The 18,628-nt window shown below is 39.3% G+C and overlaps 2 protein-coding genes across 9 annotated transcripts in view; one reads left to right on the top strand and one right to left on the bottom strand.

Moving 5' to 3' along the window:
- FIRRM (FIGNL1 interacting regulator of recombination and mitosis) overlaps positions 1-8,053 on the bottom strand; it is a 58,536-nt gene extending 50,483 nt beyond the window's left edge. The window contains exons 1-4 of one of the 7 annotated variants that reach the window (XR_005236159.2): positions 7,867-8,050; positions 3,830-3,869; positions 1,831-1,919; positions 89-193 (exon numbers count right to left, since the gene is read on the bottom strand). Coding sequence is in view for 6 of the 7 variants with exons in the window: in XM_007989557.3 (XP_007987748.2) it covers positions 89-193; positions 1,831-1,919; positions 3,830-3,869; positions 7,867-7,977 (345 nt within the window). In the remaining variant the exon portion in view is untranslated. Of the gene's footprint in view, positions 1-88; positions 194-1,830; positions 1,920-2,625; positions 2,645-3,829; positions 3,870-5,941; positions 7,294-7,866 lie in introns of those variants that run through there. The other 6 variants (XM_007989557.3, XM_007989558.3, XM_073011804.1 and 3 more) reach the window with 6 other exon arrangements.
- Positions 8,054-8,090: 37 nt separating this feature from the next.
- METTL18 (methyltransferase 18, RPL3 N3(tau)-histidine) lies at positions 8,091-10,642 on the top strand. Of its 2 annotated transcripts, none has more exons than XM_007989555.3 (2): positions 8,091-8,237; positions 9,235-10,642. In XM_007989555.3, exon 2 carries the CDS (start codon positions 9,437-9,439, stop codon positions 10,553-10,555), a length of 1,119 nt encoding a protein of 372 aa, XP_007987746.3. In that variant the 5' UTR covers positions 8,091-8,237; positions 9,235-9,436; the 3' UTR covers positions 10,556-10,642. The 2 variants fall into 2 exon arrangements, with proteins under 2 accessions (XP_007987746.3, XP_007987745.3); XM_007989554.3 differs by having other exon boundaries at positions 8,192-8,292.
- The last annotated feature ends 7,986 nt before the right edge of the window (positions 10,643-18,628 follow it).

An 18,628-nucleotide genomic window follows, 5' to 3' on the forward strand; every position in this document is an offset into this window, starting at 1 on the left:
AGCATACATGGCTAATCAGTATCAGTATAAAAATTTTGATATTCTTTAAGCTCCCTCTCTCTCCTGCTTTCTAATACATTTGACTTACCTGTAAAATATTCCTTAGAGTAGTCTGGATTTCCAAATTTTGGCTTGACAGTCCTCTGGCTTGACTGGTTAATTCATATACCATGTCATCAAACAATTTCACAGTCTGTAAAAACAAATCAAGTAATAAACAGTAATAAGATAAATCACTAGAAAAGACAAGACTAAACTTTACAGAGAAAACACAATACGATAATTTGATTTTGCACTTAGTAACATCCACGGGCTATCATCTAGCTTAACAAATGTACCTAATTAAGCACAAAATATAGAGAAAAGGTACTTTTACAATATAATTCCCCCCAAAAGCCTCAAACAGAAATTTATTTTCCATTTCTATGGTTTGGATCTATTTAATAGCATCAATTTTTTTAAAAAAATCACTCAAAGTTCACGTTTTAGAGATGCAAGAAATAAAAGTATTACTTTTGCACAATAAATTTGACTGTCTTGAAGAATCCACATTCGTATGGCCATTTACAAGGGTATTTTCTGGAAGGAATTTGCACTGAATCTCCTAATCACTACTTGCTTATTTTCTAACCAGTTTCCTTTTTGACCCAATTCAAGATAACCTTCCTGAATTAAGAGTATAGTATATGACTTACAACTAAGCTTTTCGTCTGTGAAAAGTTAGCCACCCTAAGATCTTAATACTTGGATCTTTCTAACAATTTAAATGACCTAAACATTACAAGAATAGCAACATAGTCAACAATACAATGTAGTTAAAGAAGATACTGTTTCCCGTAGGCCTGTTAACATTCAACATCTATTTTTATCTATGTAATAGCTGAATCTTTTTTTGGTGGTCAAGAACAAATTCTAACAAATATTTCAGATAGAGAATCATCAAGTGACTATGAGTACAAGAAACCTGAAAGATTATGTTTAAAAGCTAAAGTTAGAAACCCATTTCAATAAGAGATTAATTACAAATAATGTTTCATTTTGGCACCAAAGTATCTTTGGTTGCCTCCATTTAAAACAAAAAAAGTATGCTTGTGCTTTTCAGAGAAAACGTATACCATATATATCTAAAAAGTAATAACGTAGTCTGTGAATTTAATGTTTTATCTTAGTTACTTGATTTTGCCAATATTCCAGGTTTTTGTTTTTTTTTTTTTTTTTTGGAATTCAGGGTTTCACCCAGGCTGGAATACAGTGGCTTTAAAATACACGAACATTTAAAATTGACTACAAATAATTTAAAATCAATTAGCAAAAGACTCATACAATCTGAAAATAAAAATTTTTTCTTTTTTTTTTTGAGACGGAGCATCGCTCTTATTGCCCAGGCTGGAGTGCAATGGCGCGATCTTGACTCAATGCAACCTCTGCCTCCCAGGCTCAAGCAATTCTCCTGTCTTAGCCTCCTAAGCAGCTGGGATTATAGGCACCAGTCACCATGTCCAGCTAATTTTTTGTATTTTTAGTAGAGACAGGGTTTCATCATGTTGACCATGGCTGGTCTCGAACTCCTGACCTCAGATGATCCACCCACCTCAGTCTCCCAAAATGCGTGGATTACAGGCATGAGCCACCACGCCCAGCCTATAACAGTTTTTAATTGCCTAATGATCACACTAACACGATTATAGTCTCACATGAGATCTATTTACTCATTTTTATTTTGAATATATTTGATATATTAGAAAAACAGACCCATAATTAATGATAAATTATCTAAGACTGAGAGGTTAGATTCCTTATAACATGTATTTTCAGATAATAGTATTATACCTTTGGTAACACTTGTGAAAAGAAAGTCTGTTCCAATGTCAGGTGGTTCATATGAGGTAAAAACATTTCTACAATAATTTTCAAAATTTCTGTAAAGCAAATAACATATTTTATAAAAATATTGTCATGTCAGTCAACAAAGGCCACTACCCTTTATTAAATGCAAGAATACTACCAATCTAAAGCTTGATATACTTTCAAAACACCACATTCTATGCAGGGAAACTATTAAGTAATAGCCAAAAAAAAGAGAGACAGCGACAGAGAAAGGAAACAACCTACATATCCAACAACTGTGGACCAGCTGAATAGGTGTCTGTACATCTATTGAATAGGATCTGCCATCATTAAAATGACATTTTAAAACATGAAAAATGTTCAAAATGTAGTTAAACAAAAAGTTTCCAAAATATAACACCAATTTTAATATAAACATGTACAAAGAATGATGGATAGTCTGGCAGGAACATATGGAAATGAGATGAGACTGTTCTCATCAAAATCTGAACCATTTCAGATTAGATGTTTTGTAATCTTTTCTGGTTTTCTGTGTTTCATATTTTCCACAATGAACATGAATCACTTCTATACTCAAGATAAAAAAATAATTTACTCAAAAAAAATTATGCCACGCATGGTGGCTCATGCCTGTAATCCCAACACTTTGGTTAGCTGAGGCAGGAGGACTGTCTGAGCCCAGGACTTAAAGACCAACCTGGGAAACATGACAAGACCTCATGTCTACCAAAAAATAAATATATAAATAGAAAATTAGCCAGGCATGGTAGCACGTACCTACGGTCTCAGCTACTTGGAAGGCTGAGGTGAGAGGACTGCTTGAGCCTGGGAGATGGAGGCTGCAGTGAGCTGTGTTCGCACCACTACACTCCAGTTTTGGTGACAAAGCAAGACCCTGTTCCCTAAAACAAACAAACAAAAAAGTAGGCCAAGCATGATGGCTCAGATCTGTAATCCCAGCACTTTAGAAGATGGAGGCAGGAGAATAGCTTGAACCCAGGAGTTCAGGCTGCAGTGAGCTATGATCACACCACTGCTCTCCAGCCTGGGTAACAGAGCAAGATCTTGTCTCGAAAACAAAACAAAACAAACTTCGGGGCTAGGCTTGGTGGCTCATGTCTGTAATCCCAGTAGTTACAGAGGACAAGGCAGGAAGATCACTTGAGCTCAGGAGTTTTGAGACCAGCCGGGCCAACATGGTGAAACCCCATCTCTACTAAAAATACAAAAATTAGCCAGATGTGGTGACGCATGCCTGTAATCCCAACTACTTGGGAGACTGAAGCAGGAGAATCACCTGAACCTGGAAGGTGGAGGTTGCAGTGAGCAAAGATCATGCCACTGCACTCCAACCTGGGTGATAGAATGAGACTTCATCAAAAACAAAGGAAAAAAAAAATTGGGTCCCATTACACAATGTAGATTCAAATTATAAATGAATATTCCACAACCAAGTGAACTCTAAATAGAAAAGCTAACTCAAAATATGAGTAAACTGAGCAGTCTAAACTCTCTTCTGACTAAAAGAATAAATCTTGTCAAGTAAGACTGAAGAAGACATGAAAATGAGAAAGCCAACTTCTTCCAAATGATAAATTTGTTATCACCTAGACAATCAGCTTTTGACAATTTAGAAAGTATTTTCTAAATGACACTAAACATGTTAGAGACGGATAGTTATTCAGTGGACTGTAAATCATGTTTTACATAGGTCTAATTATAATGTTTAATATTTATAATTTGTTTATACATACATCATCAACAAAACACTTTTGGTATTTATCCAAAACGTAATTTAAAACTTTTAAGTGCTGGAATTTGAAGGAATTTGTTCATTTCAAGTAACTGAAGGTTATAAAGGCTGTAACATAGAAAACAGTTACATTTCAAGGGAATACAAAACTGTAAGGACACATCCATTGAGGTATGTGGGGACTCGGATCTTAACATCAAATAATACAGTTAAAACAATTTAACTTACGAACATGCTCAATCCAACTGTCAGAATGTTGAGACAATGAGTAGGATAATTAAGGAAGATACTAGTATCATAATAATAGAGTATTCGTTATCAGAATAAACTTTAAAAAAAAAACCCTTTTGAAATTTAAGCAATGACCCATAAGAGACTGGAATTGGACTCAAATTACTGGCTTAATTTTGCTTTTAAAAACTTAAGATTAGGTAAACAGTATTGTGAAAATACATTAAAGAAATATTTTGAAAATTGCCCAAGGACAAACTTGCCTTTTCAAACTATTCATAGTCATGAAATATTTTTGACAGATGAGAACCAGTACTACAATAATCCACAGGTTTATGATTTATTTATTTTTTGAGAGAGGGTCTCACTCGGGGCCAGGCGGGTGGCTCACACCTGTAATCCCAGCAATTTGGGAGACCAAGGCAGGTGGAACAAGAGGTCAGGAGTACGAGACCAGCCTGACCAACATGGTGAAACTCTGTCTCTACTAAAAATACAAAAAAATTAGGTGGGCATGGTGGCGCGCGCCTGTAATCTCAGCTGCTCAGGAGACTGACACAGGAGAATCACTTGAACCTGGGAGGCGGAGGTTGCAGGTAGCCAAGATCGCGCCATTATACTGCAGCATACACGACAGAGGAAGACTCCATGTCAAGAAAAAAAAAAAAAAAGAGAGAGGGTCTTGCTGTCACCCAGGATGGAGTGCGGTGACATGATCATACCTCACTGCAGCCTCAAGCTCCTGGGCTAAAGTGATCCTCCCATAACAGCCTCTCAAGGAGCTGGGATTACAGACGCACACCACCATGCCCAGTTTGTACTTCCAATTTCTATTACAAGAAATTTCTCTTTCCTCAACATTTCTATAGTACTTAATTTATACCTGTCGAGTCACTCATCACCTTTTATCTTATTTTCATATTACTTACATATCTATCTTACCAACCTTATTAGACTGAAATTCTTCTGCACATAGCAGCTTACAAATACATGACAACAAATTCTCCGTATATACCATCAAAAATAAGTGTTAGAAATGTTTTACTGTAACAACACTATAAGAATCATCAAAGAATGTCAATAAGAAAAATGAGGCCGGGCGCGGTGGCTCACGCCTGTAATCCTAGCACTTTGGGAGGCCGAGGTGGGCGGATCACAAGGTCAGGAGATCAAGACCACGGTGAAACCCTGTCTCTACTAAAAAATACAAAAAATGAGCCGGGCGCGGTGGCGGGCGCCTGTAGTCCCAGCTACTCGGGAGGCTGAGGCAGGAGAATGGCGTGAACCCGGGAGGCGGAGCTTTCAGTGAGCCAGGATCGCGCCAATGCACTCCAGCTTGGGCGACAGAGCGAGACTCCGTCTCAAAAAAAAAAAAAAAAAGAAAAATGAATAACCCGCCCGGGCGCGGTGGCTCACGCCTGTAGTCCTAGCACTTTGGGAGGCCAAGGCAGGCAGATCACAAGGTCAGGAGTTCGAGACCAGCCTGGCCAACATGGTGAAACTCTGTCTCTACTAAAGATTCAAAAAATGAGCCAGGCATGGTGGTGCGTGCCTGTAATCCCAGCTATTCAGGAGGCTGAGGCAGGAGAATCACTTGAACCTGGCTGCTGTGAGCTGAGACGGCGCCATTGCACTCCAGCCTGGGTGGCAGGGTGAGACTCCATCTCAAAAAAAAAAAAAAAAAGGAACCTATAATCCCACAACACTAATACAAGAATTCATTCCTCTTCTGAAATCTTATTTTCCACATATATTTTTACAGCAGCAATCAAAATGAGGTCATCATTAACTCAAATTTGAGTTCAGTAGGATAGAATTGGCCTCATGAAAAAATTTCAGTAAAGTTCAAATAATTGCTAGCTGTTCCAAAATTAGTCAGTTATGATTATGCAGACATGCAGCTAAGGCCTAGAAAATAATATGTAAAATGCAAAACATGAAAATGATTTTGGGGGGTAGTGGCATTGTAGATTTGTTGCAAATTTTTTATTTATTAAAATAGTGAAGCTAAAATACTACCATAAGCTGAAAAAAAAGTATTGTCTAATTAGACTCTCAAGAATTTTTAAAACATGAAATATTTTTAGCCCTTTAATAAAGAATGCTTACTATGTGTCAGGCACCGTTCTAGGCGCTGAGGATAACGCTGTGAAGAAAATCAACTTGCTGCTTTTATGAACTTTGCAACGTAATATGTAAAACTGGAAAATATACAAAGCAAACAAGAGCATTTCTTTTAATGATAATGTGCTTTTTAGAAAACCGAACAGGTCAATTGATACAAGTGTAAGACTGGGTTTGGGGGAACTACCTAAGATTGAAGGCTCTGAAAAAGCCCCTCTAAGGAGGTGACATTTGGGCCAAGATATAAACATGAAATATGCAAAAGGCTGGGAGAACCAGGCTGAGCACAAAGATCCTGAGGTAGGTGAGCCTAATGTATTCATGAATAGAGTGTAGTTAACTAGGTATGAGAGAAGGGCAAGGCTTAGATCACCCGGAGCCTTGAAGGTAAAGTGGTTTAAAAAGGGAAATTACGTGATCTGTGTTTTTCCCCTCTGAGCTTTCTTGTAATAATTATGAGTAGAAACAAGGAAACTATTAATACTCCAAGTGAGAGGGTGATAGGGGTTTGGAATCAGAGTGGTAGCAATGAGGATGGAAATAAATGGATTGATTCAAGACAGTTTGGAATCAGAAACAATAGAACTTATTGATCGGGTGTGTGAGAGAGACAGGATTCAAGGTTTCACTTTGTGAAACCATTTACTCAGATGAGGAAAACCAGAGGAAGAAGTTCCGGCTTTTTTGAATATGTCGTTTGAAGTGCAAAGCTAGGTGGGAATGTTGACTTTCAACTTAATGAAGTCTCTCTATAAGCTTGTGGGGAAGGAGAGGAAACATGTTCCGTATCTCTATTCTCCCAAAGGCTAACATCATGTCTCATACACATTATGCATGCAGTTTAAGTGTTTTTGAATGTTTTTAGGGTGGCTATTTGTTTTCAAGTTGAAACTTCTTGAAGACGGAATTCTGTACCTACACAAAAACTTAAAAAGGGGGCCTTGGCACTTTGAGATTTTGCTAATGTCTAGGTGAATGACTTCTATGTGATTATATGGGGCTTTAGCTGCACAATATTTGTGCAGTGTTGAGACTGTCTCAAGTGAAGGTTACTTTTTTTCTTTTGAGTGTAATTGTATAAAGGTGGGCTCAAAAGTTGTGAAAAAGATACATATACATATGGTTTACCATGAAAAGGCTAGGATTCCAGGCACATTTACAACCACAAAGGCATGAGACCAATCAAGAATGTGCTGCACCTGGATAACAAAGGCGCTAAGCGCCTCAAATGCAACAGTCAAAAGCCAACAAGTAGAAGCAACTCTTTCAGAAAAAGACTCCAGCCCAGGCAAGAGGAGGGAGAACTTGCCTCAAAAAAAAAAAAAAAAAAAAAAAGAAGAAGAAGAAAAAGAGGTCTGAGAGAGGAAGGAGGAAAATTACTTTTATTTACTGAACATCTTTTAAAGATTTCACACCACAGAACTGTGTCCTTTAATTCTTACAACGCTAAGAAAGGCATTATTCATATTCACCACCCTTTTTACGGGAGACAAAAGCTCACAGTATCTCGCTTTATCTCAACCTATTAAGAGCCAGAGCTATCCTCATACTCCAGGTCTGAGTCCTTGCCTCCCCCATTACCCACTACCAAAAGTATTTACACTTAATTGCAAGCAACAAGTACAGAAAAACTCAAAGAAGGAATGGAAGAAAACGCCACATCCACTGCTAAACCCTTAGGTCAGAATACGTCCGCGAGCCTTTCCAGGGCCAAAGCCTTAGATCTACCATGGTTGTCGCTTCCCCCTCCAGTCCCTTGCTTTTCATCCCACTCACTGACAAAGAAAAGAGGGGGTTCACGCCGCGGTAATATAACCCAGCCTGACGGTGAGTCTGACGGCACAGAAGAGAAAGGTTCGCGACCCGCCCACACCCCTCTCTAGGTGGAAATGACAACCAAGGAAGGATATGAGGAGTCGGGGCAGGACGGATGGCAGTTCCCGGCGGCATAGTTCCTCTGGCCAGCTACTTAATTCTTCCAGGGGAACCGCGCTAGCCGGGACGGCGCGTTCCTGAGACATATTTTCGTCAAACAGCACACCTTCAAACCAATCCCGCCACAGCCCAGACCGGAAACTCACAGTCCCGCCACAGCCCAGACCGGAAACTCACAGTCTAACCAACCCTTGCGCTCTCTCCGCCGGCTCCAGAACCATAGAGAGGAGGACGGCTGGTTTCTTGGTGAGCCCGGGTCCCTCAAGGCCGGAAAGTCGGGCTTCTCTAGCCTCCGGAGGACTCGACTCGCTGGTGCGCGATTTCAGTCCGGAGGAGGTGTCGTGAGGTGAGCTTTTTCAGACGCGCGATCCCAGGACGTGTCGGGAAGCTAGCATTCTCAGGTCTGGATCACTGTAAACATTACATTCAAATGGGGAGGTGAGGGCCAGAAGTCCCAGATTTGCTACCCATGGGGTTTTGAGATTGCACTTCTAGGGTCGGATTTGTCCTGGGACCTGCAGCCGGAAGTGACTCCGAGCCTTGCAGCGTGATGGGAGAGAAAAGAGGCACGTTCCTAGCCGCTGGACTGGGTGACCCTCCTCTCCCCCGAATTGTAAATCTTGTGTAAAGGGAATAAAGATCTCACTTGCCAGAACTGTAAAAACAGAGGCAGATGGTATAGTGTCTAGCTCAGTGGATAGAAGATTCTCAATAAAGTTGCTTCTGATTTCTACAGGCCTCTCCAAACTACTGCATTGCCCTAGTTTGCGTTCGCTCTGCCATCAAATTAGTCTTTACTAATTATTTCCAAAGTACCCCCACTTCCATACACTTAGGGCTGCTGTTCTCGACTAAATGTTTGGAGTGAAGTCTTGGATGAATTTACACACACCAGACCATACCTATGCATGTTTTTAAAGGGACGCCCACTTATCAAAATAAAATATTGTACGTCTTTTGTAAAAGACAGAAGTGAAGTTATTCTGGAAGCTTAGGGGGTGAATATGGTTGGACACAGTCAAGCCAGCTGAAAGATGGCAAGTAACTAGGCCGTCCTGTCTAAATATCTTGGACTTTATGTTTGTCCAGGTGGTGGTGGTGGTTGCTGCTGCTGTTCTTCTGTTTGTTTTTATAGCTGATTTTCTTCTCCCACTTTTGAACCCTTAAGGTGTATATGAGCGTCCAAATCTCTTTATCTCTCTCTCTTCCCCACAAGTTTTTTAGAAAAGGCAACTGTATGGTGGGGCGGGGAGGGATTGGGGGTGGCTGTTTAATATTACACTTTAGTGAAATGTGCCATTTTGCTTTAATCATCATTTTCTTTCTGTTTTTTTTCTTTCCAGAGTTACATGGAAAGAGGACCGAAGACGTCTAAAAAGTAATTTGGAAATACCTCTAAATGTTTGTTACCATGTATAAGCTGCTAAAGAGAAATTGGGCCCAACAAAATTAATTGAATAATTGACGCAGGTTTGTGTGTGTCATCAAATTCTATCCAGAAGTCGAAGAATCTGAATTTAACAATCGTGTGCATTTAATAAGAGGATGACCTTTCAGTTTAATTTCACTATAGAAGACCATCTGGAAAATGAATTAACACCCACTGGAGATGGAGCTTTGACCCTGGATTCCTCAAAAGAGCTGTCAGTCTCAGAAAGTCAAAAAGGAGAAGACAGGGACAGAAAATGTTCTGCAGAACAATTTGACTTGCCTCAGGGTCACTTGTGGGAACATAAGTCAATGGAAAATGCAGCTCCCTCTCAAGACACAGACAGTCCACTCAGTGCAGCCAACAATTCAAGTAACTTGGAGCCATATGGAAAACAGCCCTCCTTGAGAGCTGCTAAAGAGCATGCTATGCCTAAAGATTTAAAGATGTTAGAAAATAAAGTCATAGAAACATTACCAGGTTTCCAGCATGTTAACTTCTCAGTAGTGAAAACCATCTCGTTGAAAGAGAACTTCCCTGGAGAAAACATAGTTTCAAAAAGCTTTTCTTCTCACTCTGATCTGATTACAGGTGTTTATGAAGGAGGCTTAAAAATCTGGGAATGTACCTTTGACCTCCTGGCTTATTTCACAAAGGCCAAAGTGAAATTTGCCGGGAAAAAAGTCTTGGATCTTGGTTGTGGATCAGGTTTACTGGGTATAACTGCATTCAAGGGAGGGGCCAAAGAAATTCACTTTCAAGATTATAACAGTATGGTGATTGATGAAGTAACCTTAGCTAATGTAGTAGCTAACTCCACTTTGGAAGATGAAGAAAATGATGTAAATGAGCCAGATCTGAAAAGATGCAGGAAACCAAAAGTAACACAAGAACTATATAAATGCCGATTTTTTTCTGGTGAGTGGTCTGAGTTTTGTAAGCTTATACTAAGCAGTGAAAAACTTTTTGTAAAATATGATCTCATTCTCACCTCAGAAACCATTTACAACCCAGATTATTATAGTAATTTGCACCAGACTTTCCTTAGACTGTTAAGTAAAAATGGACGTGTACTTTTGGCTAGCAAAGCACATTATTTTGGTGTAGGTGGAGGTGTTCACCTCTTTCAGAAGTTTATAGAAGAAAGGGATGTTTTTAAGACCAGAATACTCAAAATAATTGATGAAGGATTGAAGCGGTTCATAATTGAAATAACTTTTAAGTCTCCCGGTTAATATTCACTGAGTAACCAAAATGAAATAAACAGAAGGACCAAAAATTTGAGTGTTTGATTTCTGTCTTGCTATTAATTTTTCTGAATTTTTGATGTTTGTTTAGTTTATCCAAATCATAAGTGAGCTGTGTTAGCAATCTTGTACTCACTAGGTGAAACTGAGAAAATATCCTTGTGCATTTGATGAGATCTCCTGGGAAATCATTTTGTAGCAAATTCTGGTATTCTCCATCTTCATTCTATTTGACCTTTTTACCATCTTTGACATTACATGAAATTGTACCCAGGAAATCCTGCCATTTCTTCTCTCAAGCCTGTGAATTTCTTCCTGCTCTTTGTTAGTTCCTGGTTCACGTGAAGTGTCTGATCAGATCACTATGCCATTAATATACATCACTAAATATTAGGTTTGAAGGCCTTAGGTAAATAGGAAGAGGTTTTTGTTTCATTTTGTTTTTATATTCATTTACCTTGTATAGTAAGGATCAGATTGGTGAGAATTTAACTAAATTCACATGGAGATGAGGAAATAAAGGGAATCTGTGATAGAGTATAAAAGTGATACAGAGAACTTGTACTATAGGTTTACTCCTTATAGCCAAGTAAGAGATCCTGCAGTCTTGGTAGGAGGAAAAAGAAAAAGAAAGGAGAATTCCAGATTTGGGGGAGTATAGACTTCTCACCAGTTGCTAAATAGTAGGAAAGAAAGGAGAAAGTGTTTTGTTGATTCAAATGCAAAAAATTTCACATTTTACTTCATTGGGAATTGGGATCTGCCTTGCTCTCTATAACAACAGTAAAATTGACAGCATTTTTTTCTTTCTTGGAAGCAGCTAAAATAATCGGATGTCATGGATTCAATTAAATGTGATATTTGCTGGACATTTACGGTTAACTAAGTACTTTGTATAGCATCTTGCATAATACTTAAAACCTTATCAGGTATATGTTATCTCCATTTTAGTAGTGATTATAATAGCTAACAGTATTTAGCATTTAGTGTAAACAGGACAGAAGACCTTTATATATCTTAACATTAAATATTCATAACTGCCCTATAAGACTCGAAGAAGTTAATTGATTTGCTCCCAATCACATTTCTCACCTTGAGCCAGAATCTGAAGTCTTAAAAGTCTTTACGCGCTTTCATCATCCAGTGGTCTCAACTCTACCAATGCCTATTTTCATCACAAATATTTCTTAGCACCCTCTTACTACTCTAGAATGAAAGTCATAGTTAAGGAACCTTACATACATTATTAAAAAGTAGATTCCTCGTTTATATATAATTATATGTGATATTCACAACTCTAATATGAAGAAAGTAATTTATAATCAAATAATTTATATCTCATCAGATACACACACAGGTATAGCTACACAGAAGACACGCAGCAGCCAGATGCTTATACCTAGGAACAGGGGTCCCTGATGCCCAGGCCATGGACCAGTAGCGGTCCGTGGCCTGTTAGGAACTGGGCTGCACAGCAGGCGGTGAGTGGTAAGCAAGTGAGTATTACTGCCTGAGCTCTGTCTCCTGTCAGATCAGCAGCAGCGTTAGATTCTCGTAGGAGTGCACACCCTATTGTGAACTGCACATGTGAGGGATCTAGGTTGCACACTCCTTGTGAGAATCTAATGCCTGATGATCTGAGCTGGAACAGTTTCATCCTGAAACCACTCCCCTGCCCAGCCCTTCATGGAAAAATTATCTTCCACAAAACTGGTCCCTGGTGCCAAAAAGGTTAGGGACCACTAACCTAGAGTACCATTACTGAAAATGCCACAGCTACAATTCCAGACTTACCTACTAGGTAAGTTAGAACAAATTGGCCTTGACAGCTGGATTGGGGAATTGAGGTACAAATCACTGGATAGAGGCTCATAATACAATAATCAGTTTCAATGATTTTGAGACAAATAGGTATCTCTCAATTCTCCGAGAGAATTAGACTTTTAATGGGGTCTCATCCAGGAGGCCCATTCAGGAACAGCAGAGACACAGCCTCTAACTAGGGGCTCAGGACAATTTCAGTTCCCGCGGAGAGGGTTCAACAAGTGCAGAAAGGATCAAAGCAGAAGCCCAGTCATGGGAACTAGATAATTTGGGGCATTAAAGATAAATTTGGGGCTGGGCATGGTGGCTCACACCTGTAATCCCAGCACTTTGGGAGGCCGAGGTGGGCAGATCACCTGAGGTCAGGAGTTCGAGACCACTTTGACCAACATGGAGAAACCCTGTGTCTACTAAAAATATGAAATTAGGTGGGCTTGGTGGTACATGCCTGTAACCCCAGCTATTCAGGAGGCTGGGGCAGGAGAATCGTGAGAATCGCTTAAACCCAGGAGGCAGAGGTTGCAGTGAGCCAAGGTTGCACCACTGCACTCCAGCCTAGACAACAGGGAAAGACTCTGTCTCAAAAAAAAAAAAGAAAAAGGAAAAAAAAAAAGATAAATTTGGGGGTATCAAACAGCCCAAAGGGAACACACCTACCCAAGATAGCTGGCAGCAAAAGGGACTTGGGACACAAATTATGGCTACAAATCCAGAAAACAGATACATAGCTTTCTCATGTAACAGTGTAATTTAATCATTTAAGGGTTATGATACCTTGGTTTAAAATTCAATTTCTCCATCTGTAAAACAAAGTTTATAATACTATATCCCTAGCAGAGTTCTTTGAAGATTAAGAGTTAAGCATTTATCTTGGTTCCTATCAAGTTTCCTATGTATAAGTAGAAATTATTATTTTTGATAATTCTTACTATTTAGTCACCTATTTTCTGAATCAGATAGGAAGTCCTGCTCACATTTGTTAAAAATGGTGTTCGTACCTTTACAGTATACAAATCTCTGTTCAGAACTTGAAGAAACCACTAAGTTCTAAGTCTTGCTCTGCCCACCATTAATCTCCACTCTCTCTCATCCCATTCCCCTCCCCACTCCTCACCTCCGCATTCCTAAATTGTCTTTTTTTGTAAGCTTTGGTTGCAGATTATTTAGGATGAAGAAGAGTGCATCTTGTAAATTTGCTTCTAAAACCTAGTCACGTATGTGCTGTGTTCTGCCTTTAAACTGCCCATTTCTCAGATGTGCCTGTCCTCTAAGTTCCAGTTTTCATGTCCCACAGATGACGTTCTGTCCATGTTTCAGAAACTCATGGAACCATGTCTGTGCTAAGCGTTGTGACTTCACTGTGTCAAATGTGATGGCCAGTGACACATCTGCTGTAGGGTCTGTCGGGTGGATAAGTATCAGCGTTTCCTCTAGAGAATGAGATTTTCGAGAAGATTAAACCTATCTTCACTTTTCAATGCCCTCCATAGTATTTTCTTCAGGGGCTTACTAAATGATCATTTGAAAAAGAGGAATAGCAAGGAAACTCAGACTCCATAAACTTGATTATTTGCCTCCACTTTAGCTGGGACATTTTGAATTTTTCATACCATGTTTATGATGGCATTGTGATTGCTGATAATGAGGTTTTCTTTGGATGAAAGTACACATTTAAAATTGCCATCATAACTAGTGCAGCCCAGGAGAGAAGTTGCTCTGTGCTTTGTAAGAATCCTTTATTGCAGTCGACGGATGCAGCTTCTATATAGCCCGGATGGTTGGGGGAAGCCATAGTACATTTATAACTACTAGAAATCCAATTTCTGCCTTTTCAAGGAATTAAAAGGAGTGTCATCATCTATACGGGAGGTTATCTAACAAAAGTGCTTTTTCTATTTGAAAGAAACTATGTAAAAATTACAATGACAAAGAAAAACTTTATAACTTAAATATTACCAAAGAAAGTGGGGCATTTTACCCCTCACAGAGCAAGGTAGTGGTCAATTTGTGATCTGCATAAAAAAAGATATGATGCAGGGATACTGTAGCTATCCTTTTCCATTTACTGATGGGATGGAAAAAGTGGATGTAAAGGCTTGCCTTTGGCAGTAATGTTGACCCTTGAACAACATGGGGACAGGGGTGCCCACCCCCATGCAGTTGAAAATCGACATACAATTTTTGACTCCTCGAAAACTTAACCACTAATAGCATACTGTTGACCTGAAGCCTTACAGATAACATAAACAGTCATCTAAGAATATTTTGTATATCATATGTATTATAGATTGTATTCTTACAATAAATTCTTTTGTATGTCATAGGTATTATAGATTGTATTCTTACAATAAATTAAGCTAGAGAGAAGAAAGTGTTAAAAAATTAGGAGGAAGAAAAAATATATTTACTATGTCTTCGTGCTTGTCATCTTCAAGTAGACTTCAAGTATCTTTGAGTAGACTGAGGAGGAGAAGGAAGAGGATTGGTTGATCTTACTGTCTCAGGGGTGGCAGAGGTGGAAGAAAATCTGCATATAACTGACCATGCAATTCAAATCTGTGTTGTTCAAGGGTCAATTGTATATATATTAAGCCTTTACAATAGAATTGCATGTACTTAGTCTCATGAAACCCCAAATGCCTTGGCTGTGCTGCTGCTAGACTGTGTAGGTCACAGTACAAAGATAAAGATGCTCCTTCCTCCAAGTAGATTTGGCCCCATGATAGGGGAAGTGGTGGGGTAAGGCAAACAAAATCTGTTTTTAGCCCCACTTGCCCTTTCAACTCTTCTTAGTCATCTTGTGGCTTAGTACTACAAACTTCCACAATCTTCCAACTGATAAGATATAGGAAAATGGACAAAAAGTGATCAACATGAAAAAAAAAAAACGATGTAACATACATCACATGTAGGAAGGGGGCTGTAAGACATAGGTTTTTCTTCTCACAATGATTTGGTGCTCACAAGAGCCATTCCATTGAGGACATCCAGCATGACAAAATGGAATAAAGTTTTAGTAATCCCATTGTGCAGTAGATTGTTAAAGAAAAAATGGTTCAATGATATTTGTTAAAGAATGGAAAGGCAGACTTTATTCATTACCACTGAGATAGGTATAGGGACCATGGCAATGGGATTTTGCAGTAGGGGAGAGAAAATAGGCTTAACTGCAGAGTATGGGCAAGTGGGAATTTATAGCCAAGGAGCAAGGTGGGTCAAGGGGTCAGTGAATGAAAAAATACTAAGAGGAAGCATCAAGGGTAAGGAGGATTCTAACCTAACAGAACCTAACAGAATTCTTGCTGAAGATAAGCCAGACATTACTAGGAGGCAGATAGTGACTTTTGAGGTGGGGATTCTTGCTAAACTGACTTAGCAGAGTTCTTTACTAAAACTGGATTTTACAAAAAAGTCCACAGATAGGCATAAGAGAAAGCCCAGAAGCCTAACTAAATTTTGGCCAAGAAAAGAATCTGTCAAGGTGAATGCAGACTTTGAACTGGAAATTAGGGCTACAAAAGAAAGTACTCCTGTGTGAGCCTCCCACCACTGCACATTGCGTACTGCACCCTGCAGTGAAAGCATCAAAATGAGCGTGAAGTCAGATGGCTGCTGAAATCTGTCCCTATCGCCCCATTCAAGAGTCTTAGATGTTCTTTGCCTGTCCTGGCTACACTGCAGCAGTAGCAGCATAGTTCTGAAAGCCTCCAAACATAATCCAGTTAGCCACACAGTATCTGTGTAGCTGTAGTAATTTTCAAAGTCTACTCTCAAACCTCCAGCAGGTCTCCACCAGTAAAGTTCTACTACTGGTCTCAGTAGAGTGGTCACGGATCATTCAATCAGCTCAGTCACCTCTCAGATCCTCCTAAGGCTACAGAGGAGAAATCAATATGCTTCACAATGTGTAGACAACAAACTTGTCCACTGCAAGATCCTCAAAATTTTATTCAAAGAGATAAATAGGAAAAAAAAAATTTCTATTCTATCATGTCTGGTCAAGACTTGTCCAGATTCTTCTTTCTGTGTGTCTAAAATGTCCTAGAGCTCAAAATTTTTCTAGATCTCTGCTATTTTAGGATAAATAACTTCTTGTGAATTTCTGTAAATTAGATGCTGTACTTATTTTAAATTGCATGAAAAAAGTATTCAGTGTGCGGGCATTTTTTTAAAGGGAGAATGTGTGTGGAAAGGTAGACTAATGCCTAGAAATTCAGAACACAGCCAGTCAGCTCAGTGGCACAGCAAATTGTCATTAACCAATCTCTATGCCAGCTTTTTTATTATCATTGCTATTCTACCTTTGTGTTTTAAAAATCTTCAGAGGAAGGCACATTTTTAATGATTTGCTTTTCTTCCCTAAGCTTTCCACCAATAAAACTCTGCATCCTGTTTGCTTTGCTGTGTTCAAGCTTCTCCAGGATTTTTACAATAAGAACCAAAAAGATTCTTTCTTCTATGGAAAATACCTCAGAGATGCATTTTCTTGGAAGGGTGGTCAGATGTTTTGAATATTCTGCATTTTATTTCCTTTAACACAAAACACATTCAAGCCTGTATTTTAAATATTAAAATAACCACTCGTTTAACTTTGTGACTAGCTTTCATTTTCCCAAAGTAGGAAAAAAATATTATTTATATACCCTCCCTCAAAATACTTCAGAAACTCTTGTGTCTTACCTCCTAACATAGTTCAACATAAAGAGAAATAACTTTAATTACAGTTGAAATCATTAGAGATTCTTAAGTTTTTGGTAATTTTAATTAGGTTCGCTATCATCTATTACTGTCAAATAGATATTTTACGCAATTGCTTAAAAAGAAATGACAAAACCAAATATAAAAACCTGAATGTAAATTATTTTACCCATAATTGGTCTAAAAAAATCCTGGATCAGCCCAGTATTTGATTACATTGATATGCACAGGAGACAGGGAAATACAGGTTCCCTGGTAAAGGCCCCACCTTCAAGTCTGAAAATCCATAGCCCTAAGAGAGAAGAGGCATTCCCATTTTTTGCATCTAAAAAGTTCCCTTATGACCTGCCATGCCCCTTATTGTGTACCATATAAACCCCAAACCCCAGGCTCCAGAGGGAGACAGGCAGATGAATGGCAGAACAGCATGGCAGAAAAGGAGAGAAGAGGAACATCTGAACGTCGAGAGGCTAGGGACGATTGGTGAGGAGATCGACTGCTGGACAGCCAAACTCCAGGAGAATATCATCTTCTCACTCCATCCCCCTTCCAGCTCCCCATCCATGCCACTGAGAGCCACCTCCACCACTCCATAAAACTCTCACATTCATCCTTCAAGGCCATGTGTGACCTGATTCTTCCTGGATGCCAGACAAGGACCTGGGTACCAAGAAGAAACTGAGCTGGTTAATGCTTAAGCTGCAGACAGCAAAGCTGAAAGAGCACACTGTAACACATGCCTACTTGGGCTTCAGGAGTTGCAGACACCCACCTCTAGACAGTACCATGGGGCCAGAACCCAAAGAGCTCTCCCAGCTCCTGCACCTTCCCGCCTGTGTGCTCCCCCTCCTATAAGGGGTTTGAGCTCATGGTGGCCCAGCAGAGAGCCACACCCCTGTCACACATCCTGCGAGGGGGCCCAGGTAACTCTGCCATCTCAACATGTACACAAAGTTTTTATTTCTCTGGGGCATTTTTGTAGTAGGAAGAATTGAGCCCCTCCCAGGTGCCACTTCCTACATGTCAGTCCCTTTGTGTTTATTTTTCTCCAATACTGGCAGATTAAACAGAATTCTGCCTTACGCTAAAGCTCAAACACATTCTCATCCCATCAAGAATGCACTGAGTACTTACCATGAGTAGAGAAGATAATTTCCATTTTCAATTATTCCTGTAAAAAAAAAATTACCACTTATAAGAAAGTTTACTCTTATGTTGTATAGTAACTCAATGCACTTCCCTTTCCACTTCATTTCTCCTGGATCTCCTATAAAAAGCTGTGTGATTAACAGAAAAGACCCTGGGTCTATTTGTGTTCTGTGTGTGCCTCTTCTACTGTGACTTGTACATTTCCTTTGTTAGTCAAGGGACTTTGTCAAATTTAATTTATGAAGGTTCGGAGATTAACTAACGGGAAACAGAACAATAAGTAACTGACAGCTTTGGATTCAAGCCTTCTCAGAAAAAGAGAAATGTATTAAAGCAAGCAAGCAAGCAAACAGACCAACAAAATTGGATGGAAGGAAGAGGAAAGAGATA

The sequence above is a fragment of the Chlorocebus sabaeus genome, chromosome 25 (assembly GCF_047675955.1).
Source record: "Chlorocebus sabaeus isolate Y175 chromosome 25, mChlSab1.0.hap1, whole genome shotgun sequence".
NCBI classification, from domain to species: Eukaryota; Metazoa; Chordata; class Mammalia; order Primates; family Cercopithecidae; genus Chlorocebus; species Chlorocebus sabaeus.